General features: G+C 41.1%; 1 protein-coding gene across 1 annotated transcript in view; it reads right to left on the bottom strand.

The window, feature by feature from the left end:
• arvcfb (ARVCF delta catenin family member b) overlaps positions 1-10058 on the bottom strand; it is a gene marked incomplete at its 5' end in the record, with an annotated part of 127848 nt that extends 117790 nt beyond the window's left edge. The window contains one exon of the mRNA XM_083903192.1: positions 9867-10058. Within this exon, the coding sequence (XP_083759318.1) occupies positions 9867-10058 (192 nt within the window). The remainder of the gene's footprint in view (positions 1-9866) is intronic.
• Positions 10059-11432: the final 1374 nt, after the last annotated feature.

The raw sequence follows: 11432 nt of genomic DNA on the forward strand, positions 1-11432 counted from the left end.
TTAAGTGCTCCAGAATACTCGTGAGAGTAGATGAGAAGAAAAGAAGCACTGCTGCTGATTTAGCCCATAAAGCTGTACATGCGTGTTTGGCATGTCCAGTTTTAGTTGACTGTTATTGGCTCAACGTTTTACTGACTTTCACATGGCCAAGATTTTGTGATTTATTATCTCAAAACAGTAACTGGAAAAGCCCTACGTGCTCACTATGCTTTACTTTGGTCCCCCAAACTGTGCAAGGGTCCTTCATCCCCTCCCCTTGTGTCAATAAGAACTATAGGGAGAATAATTATATCATAACAACTTCACATTTCTTCATTAAAATACACACGTAAGCTCAATCTTGTGTTCATCCACGTATAACTTGATTAATCATAAGTGCTTACTTACTTCCTATAGGTGTCACTGTTTAAACCGGAAGTCTACGTCAGTTCTTTTGTATATATACAGACTACACAAGGGACTTCCTGGTTAACCCTTAGTGCTCACACAGCACGGATCTGTGCCGCAGATGCACACTTGGTATATTACCATGGGAATAATACACAAATCCTTATATGGACATCCTGGTGGTGTGTGTTTATAGGTCACATATTCAGGCATTACAAAATGCGTTTTTTTCATCCTCTTATGAGTCAAAGTTATCACTCGTTTTATTTTTGGTTGTGATATAAAGTAGCAATAATTATATATAGAAATTTCCAAATTCAATCAGATTTTAAAAATTTTGAGTACTTTTTGCTCAGGTTTGTTTAAATACATTAGTTGGTGAAAATGAAAAAAAAGTATTCAGGTTGCTCATAGCTTGTGCTGAAAAAAAGGTTATAAGACACATCATTATAGCCTCTGTATAGATTGTACATGGGAAAAAGGCAGCCTAAATGCTCTGTGTTCTAGTTGCCATTATTTAAACCATACTGCCACAATGGCTGCATCAATAAGCATTCTGCTCCAGGAAATGTGGAAAATAAACAAGTGTAAACATGCACTAAACACTTCATTCCAAATATGGTTCCTGTAATGTCTTCAACATCCCAGGTAAGTGACACAGATCATGTGGATCATATGCTACCAACCCGTGCCTGGCGTGCGTAACATTAACGTACAAGACGTATGAATAATCCAGGAATTGTAATCAAACCTCCCGAAGATCAGCCTCACTCGCTCTGTCAGCACAAACGTGTGAAACAGATGGTAGAAAAGTTAATGCGCGGCAACGAGGCTGCTTCGACAGCCAGACACCTCCAGTGAAGCCGCATCTGTTTGAATGGTTTTTTTCACTTACAGTAAATTCCAGATTACCAGATGCAGAAATAAAGACAGATGGAAGAAGAAAATGAGTTTAAGCAGATACGGAAAGTAGAAAGATAAGCAACCTATATGGTATTTTTGTTTTATTATCTTTAACTTTTAGGAGGTTTAAATGTTATCTCATTCCAGGGACTTTTACAAACAGGAATATTCAGCCAAAAGCAGGTTTGCAAAACGTATGCAAGAGGCTTTTAAAGACACCGTCTTTGCTGCTTTATAATATTCACTGGACAATAGGAGGCTGATAACAAAATAATGCATGTGTGTACAGGACCAAAATGATCTTCTCTACTACTGGCTGCTGTTTATTCTAACAATGGCACAGTTTGCAAAAGAAAAGAAAAGAAAAGAAAAACCTTATCTAATGACTTGTACTATCATGTTTTATTCTCCTTCTTGAAAAACGGCTACTCAGCGATGCAGAGGATTAGAGTCCAATCTATTTGGGACCTTTGTCTTGCAAAAAGGCAATTTTCCCCTTCACTTTGGGAAATAAAGTTCTGTTTAAATGACATGAATTCAGACCAAACGCTTCTATTTTCTCCTTTTATGTCCCAATCCTGCAAGAATGAAATACGGCTATTGAAAAAAAAAGAAAAAAAAAAGAGAGGAAAAGACTTTTCCTAGTTTTCCATCATGTCATGAGAACTGGGACACTTTTGAGGGTTGAAAACGCAGCAAATCATCAACGTTTATGCACACTTCTTTTTCATTCACATTCTTTTTAATATACATATATATATATATATATTCATGATTCAACATATTGAGTACACTTCACTTTATATGTTAAGATAAGCCACAGCTGAGAGAGTCTGAGTTGAGTCGTCGTTATTTTTCCATACATTTAACTCGGGCTGAACTGTGTTATCACAGACTTTCTTGTTATTGTAACCTTGTGATGTTTCTATGTAAAATCACAGATTTACTGTAGAACTAACGCAGGCGAAGCATATTCCCAATTTCCATTTAAACGTATAGATTCTTTCACGTGAACAAATTGACTAAGGGCCAATTCCAATTCCTATCTTAACCCTCGATCTTAACCCTCAAGCTCAACCCTGGAGCTCAAAACCAAGTGTTGACAAAAGATCGTAAAAGTAATCCATAATATGGGCCTAAACTAAGATAATACAATGGTTTTCATCATTTTTATATCTCTATTAACAAAGAAAATACTTAATTTGTAGCGTACTCGTTTCGCTGCTTTCGGCGCCATCTTTGTTATGTCAAAACACGCAATGCATTCTGGGTAGCCCTTGCTCCCAAGGGTGGTCTCGGAAAATCTCAACATTGAGGGCGATACAGTCCTTAAACTCGCCACTCAAATTAATTTTTCTGAGAATCGGGACAGCACTTGCACTAGAGGGAGCCTTAAGTCCTGACCTTAAGTCAGGAGCCACCAACGCCATTTAAATTAGATGTAAGATCATCATTTATTGTTTGTTCTCATATCACGGTGCCACTCTTCTGTTTAACTCACAGTGAGTGCAAACAGTTCCCAGAGTGATTAACTGTGCTTGTTCAAGCATCTTCTTCTTTATATAATGAGTGTATTTGTGACATTGCATCCTCTCGAAGTGTAAGAAGCATCGCCTAATGCGAGTTGAATGCAAGTCTATTGTCCTCTACAATGCTAACTCAGAGACTCGGAGAGTATTAGTTTTGTTATTTGACCTTGGCTAACACACTGTTGAGAGTCTTGAGTGCGTGTTTTGCATTGCATTACAAGATAGATGACATTTTGCACCTATAACGTGTTCGCATTATTTAGGAATTCTGGGTGTGGCTCTTTGGATGATGTGGGGGTATACGTTGTCGAAGGTCAGCAGCCGTGGGAAGTAAACAAAACACAGCTGCGTTAAAGGATTGATACTATTTTATTTTGTCCATTAGCAATAACAAATATCGCTCAATACAGTCTTTTTGCATCTTTTTGCTTCATTTATTGTAAAATAAATAACTTGTGACATTTTTGGATACTTGGTATCGGTCAGTAATGAATCCGATACAATCCAAAAATACTATAAATCACATGCTTCACTATTCACACAGACTATTAAAATGTCGTTAAAAATGAGCAAAAGCATTTTAGCTGTTTCATGTTTGGGCTGTTTATTTCTTCTTTTTATCTTGTAAGTTTGTTACACATTGAAAAATTATGTCTTTTAAATGACTCAGGACAAACAGCTTCATAGTTAAAGGCGCCATATGTAAGAATGTGGCCAAACACGGTTACTACATTCAAATTCAAAATACCGAGGTCTTTTAGGTTTCGTTTTCTGACGTAACTGGCAACCCGTGGTTGCTCGGCAGCTGAGACTCTACTGACTGCAATGATTGGTAGACGGCGGTAGGTGGCGCCACATGCCAAAACATGATTTCTAAACATAAACATGATTTGCAGTCTGCAAATGATTTTTTTTAATGCAAATATTTTGTCTGTACTGTTGTTGTTGGTGAGTTCAGTTTGTTATATGAACATTATTCCTGAGTCTCTGTGACATATTAGGAGGATTTTATGGCCAGTTGCTTTTGATTTATTACATAATGCACCTTTAATAAATGGTTTAAAATGACTGTATCGGACTAATATCGGTAGATAGGTAGTGATATCGGTATCTGACACAAAAAAAGTGGTATTATCCCATCCCTAGTTATAGATAAAATAAAATACAACATTTCATATTGGCTGACCCCAAGTGCATTGCGCCTTTCAAATTCAAAATGTATCAAAAAGCTTCGCAAAAGATTCGCAAAGATGCTTATTAAACAGGCACCGAATGACCCGCTTGAATGAGGCCCTTGGAAAAAGAGAAGAGTCCGTCTTTTCACACATTTCTGCAGCACTACCGTCATTCTCAGACAGTTCACATACCAACCCCAACCTCCTTCCACTTCACCCTTTTCAAATCCTGCAACATAGAAAGAGGGGGCCCATAAGTCTGGCTTCGGCGTAAGACAAATTACATGATTTCCAGACTGTGTGTGTTTGTGTGTGCGTGTGTGTGTGCGTGCATGTGTGTGTGTGGTGTTTGACACACACCAGCAAAGGTCTGCAAATTCCTAGGCTCTGTAGTGTCCAGTCTTTTACAGTCGGTCTAGCCTCAGGCAATGCCAGACCTCATACAGTCAGTCAGCCTGAGTGCAAAATCATCTGATCTCTGTGTGTGTGTGTGTGTGTGTGTGTGTGTGTGTGTGTGTGTGTGTGTGTGTGTGTGTGTGTGTGTGTGTGTGTGTGTGTGGGTATATGACTTTACTGCTTTATTATTTTCCCAAATTTCTTTATCTGATTTCTCTGTTGAGCTGTGGTCCTGAGCTTCAGCAGCTTAACAGGAAAATTGAGTGCAACCCTGGCATCCAAGCACTTTTAACCAAAGTCTAATTGTATTTTTTTTTAGTAAGCATTTGATTCCAAAAGCCAGTTTACAGGCTAAGAGACAGTTTACTTGGCAATAGACCTGAATTCCCATTAACCTGTATTAAAGAACACACAGGAGTGAGGTTGGAAAGAAAAGTTTCCTTTCTAGGTGTAAGGAATGTTCTCTTCAATAAAGCAAAACAACTGACTGCAGCTTCTGGTCCTCATTTCATGACTTTTTTTTTACATGCTTGTAAGTCATGTTGTTAAAATGTCACAGCAGTTAGTTAAACTCATGATGATGATTAAATCAAGACTTTGAAGAACACCCAGGCCCCTCTACAAACCTCTAAAACTGTTTTCAATTAAGCGTCTTCTGTTTTGGTTCTGGGGTCTGCACCAGCCTTGTTTGGACATTCTGGTGGACACTGAGAGAGGTGAGGTCACATTCCTCAGGTGGCGTATATGTAGGTGTCCAGGGAGGAGGAGGAAGCTTTATTTCAAACACATGGGCAAAGTAGTTTAGTCTCTGAACTTCACAGGCAGGTCCAGGGTCATCCACAAGTACGAGGACTTCCGTGCACTCAAGCAGGAGGCTGTGGCCCTAAAAGACATTTAGCTTCTCTATTCACCTCTGGAAGTACGCAGCGATGATGTGTGGTCAAGGAAGCGGGAGTAGTTTTCAGATTCCACTCTTGATGCTTTTAGTGAACATAATGGTTTAATGGATTGTGATCAAATGGCAGTGAGGCGCACCACGGTCGACACAGAGTCCACCAGTGTTTGGTTGGCTGGTTTGTCAGAGAAAAGGCTTGGGCTGCTTCATAGAAACATATATACTTTTTTTATACCTCTCTTTCTGTGTTTATCTGAACAAGTGGAATATGCAACAGCCCCAGCCTTGAGTAAAAAATCTTGTCCTTCCTCAGAGGCTCCTCTGCCGAATGGAGACACAAAAAGGACTTGCCCACCTCCATCATTAGCGGTGTGGTTCAAAGTGTGTCTCCTAATGTTGAAAAGGGAGTGAATAAAAGATGATCGAGAACATAAATAGCACCCGCACTTCACTTTTTTTAGTCGAGCCTGAGCACTTAAGCAGGCAAAAGTCTTTGTGATCCTAATGTACAAAATATTCTTCAGTTTAGCAAATGGAACATTTTACCTTCAGAACACTGGCTCCAAAAACTCTTGCAACAACAGCAGCAGTAAATGATATTAAATTGTCACAATACGCCAATAATCACTGGTCACTTTATTAGGTTTACTAAAATATCTAATCAGCCAATCACATGGCAGCAACTTAATACACTAGGCATGGTCAAACTGACTTGTTGACTGGCTACGTGGCCACAGAGCCGACCACATAAAGCTACAGTTCTCAGTCGAAACACAAGCCTGACTGAGGGCTTTACCATTCCAAACCTTAGGTGCCACAATGGCCACTTCATCAGTTGACATTTGTAGCTAATAAAGTAGCCAGTGAATGTCTAGAAATATCAAAATCTTGCAGATTGAGAACCACTGGAAACCAATGTTAGATGCAAACATAGGGAACATTTATCCTCAGCACTGAAATTATTTCATAGAGTTGCTGCTCTTTTTGCATCATTCTACAATATGAAGAAGTCAAAACTTTTGCAACTCAATACTTTCACACTGACTAAATAAACTGTTGAGCTAATACTTGATTTAGGGAAACGTGGTAAAGCAATATTATTAGAATTTCAATGTGACTTTCTCACAGGAAATAAGCAAAGGAGGACGACAGAAACAGTGCGGTATACAAAAACAAACAAAGAGGCACTTTCACCCCAAGGTAATTAGGGTATTTATGAGAGGCGAGAAGGTTCTTGATGGCACAGGGAGGGATGAAGACAAGAGAAGACAGAGGCAGGGAGGGGGTAAACTAGGGCTCATTGTTAGGCAGGTGATTTATGAGGGTACAGGAGCTCCCGGGCCCTGCCAGTGGAAGGATAGATCTTCTGTCGCTATAGCACCCTCAGCCCTTTGTATCCATTGTGCCGAGACAGGGCTGGGGGGGAATAAAAGTGGGTGCAGGGTGGTTTGCGTGATTGTTGCTTGAGTATTTTTTGGTGCCATTGCAGGGCCAGGGCCTGTACGTCTTCACCACAGACAGAGGCGCAGATCAAAGGCTGCACTGTTCCCCTCTCTCTGAAAGCTCGCAAGCCTTTGAAAATTTCCCACAACATTTGCACAAGGGATAGTATCCCCTCAGCCATGGTAGAATCCCACTGAATATAGCAGTGAATACCAAACACCAGCATTTTATGATGTCCACTGAAGAGAAAGAATTCCGAAGTTCCCGGGCTCAACAATAGTTCACATTTATCTTTCTCTTGTCGGGGGACAAAAGTCACAAAAATGTACCATAATAGGAGGTGATCAAAGAGACGAATGGTAAGGATGCTAAGCACATAGCAGCAGGTCACGATGATTCCCATGATATTCTCCTGTCTCTTTTGATTTTGCTTGCAAATATAGAACTAATCCAGACTAAACAGTTTAAAGGATTCAAACAATGTCAACATGATTGAGAATGTGAAGGCTCTTTGGTATCGTAATGTTTTGTTTTTTTTGTGTGTGCTTTTTGGACAAGCTGCACTACGAAGGCTGGAGTTTCATCTCCACCACTTTTTTTCTGGAGTAAAATGTTTGCGAGTGGACTTGGATCGACTGTTGTTTGGGCAATTACGGCATTCTGGGTTTGGGCGTATTGTGGGAAAAATCTTCACATGATGTCAAGACTGTCATTTTCGATTCATGTTTTCCCTACTAAAAGTAAATCAAAGTCAATTTTGTCAAACTTTAATGTTGAGCCTTTTCAAAGCCAGGTGAATGTATGCGCTAAGAGATGGAAACTATGCATGCACCAGGCAGCGGCAGTGGGTAGATTAGACGTGTGGTGTATATGAAATGAGGTCACCTTCTCTCTTTGCTCCAGACAGACATGGTTGTCTGAGTGCTGTCTGCCTCTCCTCCACACAATGAACTGTCATCATGCAACACTTGACCTTTCAGAGCTTTGGTGATAACACTCAAAGGCAAAAATCACTTACCAAAGGGGCAAGGCACTATCAAATGAAGGCAGCGTATGATCTTAGCATGTGAGACTCGCATCTCGGGGGCCGTGGATGAATTCAGATTGGCCGGCACATCAGTCCGTGTCACTGAATCTCGACAAACCATCTCTTCAGTAAAGCTAATGGAGTCCCAACAGCATTGTTGTTGTTTTTCCTCCTCATACTGTATGCGCAGATTCACAAATCACAAATTATCTTCCGTGGCAACAGCTCTGTACCACAGTTTCACAGAATACATACAAGAGATTTATTCTATGTAAATTATTTCACCACTTCCGAACATTGTGTCAGGCCGCAAATCTTATTGACATTAAATTCAGTGAGCAAATGACTCTGATCTGAGGCTAAATCCACACAAAACTGTCAAAAACATCAGTGCGTTATTTACTGTTGAGTGTTTGGCTGCTGTCCAGGGCCGTGCCTCACTCTGCAGCTACACTCTTCTGGACAGAAGAAAAATGGACAAACAGAGGTTCCGACAGCACTAAACATCCCAGCGCACTGTTGGACGTGACCCTTCAATACAGTGAACCGGCGATTATAAACCACACTAATCACAAACGATGGAAAGTGACTGATGATGAGACACAGTGTGTTCAAAGGTGAGTTCTCTGCAGCGGAACAGGACATTAATCAATACTTCTCCCTCTCATTAGCTGTCTGCTTGCATCTGATTTATCAGTTTGGGTCCACTGGACTTGAGGTTGTGGGTCTAAACCCAAAGATACTGGTCCATGCTCCACTTTAATTCATCATGCAGCCATCATTCACATCAAACACACTCACACATCTTTCATATCTTGGAAAGGACACACTATAGAAATAATGCATTTCCTAGCCCCTTACCCTAAAACCAGGTCTTAACCCTGATAAAGCCATGTCCCCACAAGGTCAAAATGTCCCTACAAAGATAGATTTATAAATTTTTATCGTACTTCTACAATAGACATAATACACTCCCTATAACCCTTTAGCCAAAACATAACCTAAACCTAATGCTACCTTTCCCACTGAAATTTAACCAAACCCTTTTGAGGTCCACCCTTAAAAAGTAATTCAAACTTTAAAGACAAGTCATAATTATGGTCAAAATGTCCTCACAAAGATAATTTGGAATAAAAAATAAAGCAGAATACAGACTTACACACACACACCCTCTCTCTCTCTCTTCATTTTCTCTTCACAAGGCCAAATTGGCAGCAAGCCCTTTAAGAAATGAACAGTGACACAAGATAAATACCACCAGGCAAATTTAGCCAAAGCAGCTCCATCTCTTCAGGTTTCTCTGTATCAATAAAACATGAGCGTGCGCCTACTTTGCCGTGATTAAAGGTGATCTATCCCAGTGATACAGGCGCTGCATTACAAAAAATTGTGCTTTCAAATTCTCGTTATTAAAAATGTGTCCGAGAGGTTTTTTTTTTGATGATCTATAAGACAAACACAAGCACCACAGAGTCCCTGTAAAGGCAGAAATAAACCAAATGATAATGATGTCTGACCTTGGAGTTACTAATAGAGGAAGTGTTAACCTTTGCATTGTTTTTTTTTTCTCAGTGACAAACAGTTTGAAGATGTGTCGCTCAATGGGGATGTTGTGACTGCTGACATTTTTCAGGGGATGACAGCTGTCTCATTTCTACATCACACACAATTGACGGGAGCCCTGACCACGACTGTAATGTCCCACACACACACTTTGGCCAGAGATGGGCCACATCCAATCAACAGCACCACCAGACAATATCAAAGGCCAGTGGGTGAAAGGAAATGGGATTGGATGACAGGCAATGGCATCAAGGGAAAGGGGGGTGAAGGAAAACAGAATGAGAGGTTGAATCTCATCAGCTCATGTTTGAAAATGAGTCATGAGTTTTGCACAACAGTGGCTCCAGACAATAGGAACAAGTGTCCCAAATCAGAGGGAGATTGAACAGAGATATTATTGAGTTCCAGCAGCGATGAAAAGCAATGACTGTGACCAAACACGATGATGGATGAACTTGCTCAAGCGGAAGGAGGAAAACAGATGAGGGTGGATGTCACTTTGCCGAGGTTGGTGGTTGAATGACACACTGGAGCATGGCATCATTTACCTGCATCACCACCTGCTGCCATGCTAGCGGTTGGCTGGCGGTGGAGTTGGGAGGCAGGTTGGCGCGCTCGAGCTGCACGGTGACGTTGCGTCGCTCCTCCTCGAGGGCTCGGGTCAGCTGCTCAAAACGCGCCTCCTGCTCTTTCACTGAGGCCAGGATGCTGGCGGCCGAGCGAACATCATAGTCCTCCATGGCCAGTGTTGGTCGCAGTTGTACGGATCTTACATATCGGTAAGGGAGGGAAGAGAAGGGGGAGGAGGGGGCACCATGTCATTAATGTGCCCCTGACCCAAGGAGGTGGGTGAGCGGCATCAACAAGGCTGACTCATGCCTCAAATCCAGAGTCAAATAAAGAGCAAGATGACTTGAAAGATATGATGTTAATTAATGATTATTTATGGAGCATATATTTGAATTCAAAAGCACATATAAGCCAGGTCTAACTAAAGGGCCAAGAGCTAAGGAAATAATTTCTCATGCGTAAACATGTATTATTATAATGTGATTTATTCTTTTTTTTTTACTTAGTCAGACACAACAAATAATTGCATATTTATTTATTTATTTATTTATTTATTTGTTCTTCTAAAATACTGTCCATGACTACCAGCAGCTTGACGGAAGTGTCTGTACTCAGGAAAAGCTCCCAGTAATTAAATAGGAAAATGTGAACCCTTTGGCGCTGTGCACTAACCGACTTCAAGCACTGTGAGCAACTGACTGTGTGACAGCAGCAGCAGAGAGAGAGTCTACAATCAAACCACTTTAAACTATAGTTTCTAGAGTCAACACCCAGATGGAGCGAGGTCAAATCTGTCCCACAAAGGACATCTGGATGTGAAAGTGTGATATGAGAAGCACCCAGAACGTCTGAGCTCGATTTTTTTCTCATCATAAAAAACAATCATGTTACCGCAGATGTAACTCAGTGCAGTTCTGCTGGGAACATCAGCAGTGCAAGACGAAAACATGACCCACCAATTCCAAAAGCACCAAACAGCACGGCACACTGTCACAAAAAAAACGAAGATTCTTGCTTGTGCACAGGCGAGAAAGGTGGAGAGGAATGATGATTGCGTCCCTACAAACAAACAATCACAGCCAGCACAGAGGAATGGCACCGTCATCAGTTAAATTCATGCACGGAATAATGCGTTCTGACAGACAAGCAACGGTTGCAGGCACAAATCCAACACATGCAAACTTCCCGCAGCCCCAAATACAGACACCCCAGGCCTGGTATCTCACACACGCACGGACACTGTCCTCTATAAAGATAACAGTCGCAAGCCAATGTGGATATCACTGTCACACACACGCTGATGGTGGCATGATATCAAGAAGGCTGACAGCACAATAACAAATGGGGTTGGAAATATCAGTCGAACCACAATACAGACCGAGTAGATAAGCGGGCCAAGAAGTGTTAGAAAACAGACATCCCCCGCTCTAACAGAGGCAGAGGGAAGAGAAGAACCGCGAGAAGAACGGAGAGCTGGAAGAGAAGGGGAAGAAAAACATGGGGACGACAAGAGAAGAAAGCCAGAGGTTAAAAGAGGAATAAAA

The sequence above is a fragment of the Microchirus variegatus genome, assembly GCF_963457635.1.
Source record: "Microchirus variegatus genome assembly, chromosome: 16".
NCBI classification, from domain to species: Eukaryota; Metazoa; Chordata; class Actinopteri; order Pleuronectiformes; family Soleidae; genus Microchirus; species Microchirus variegatus.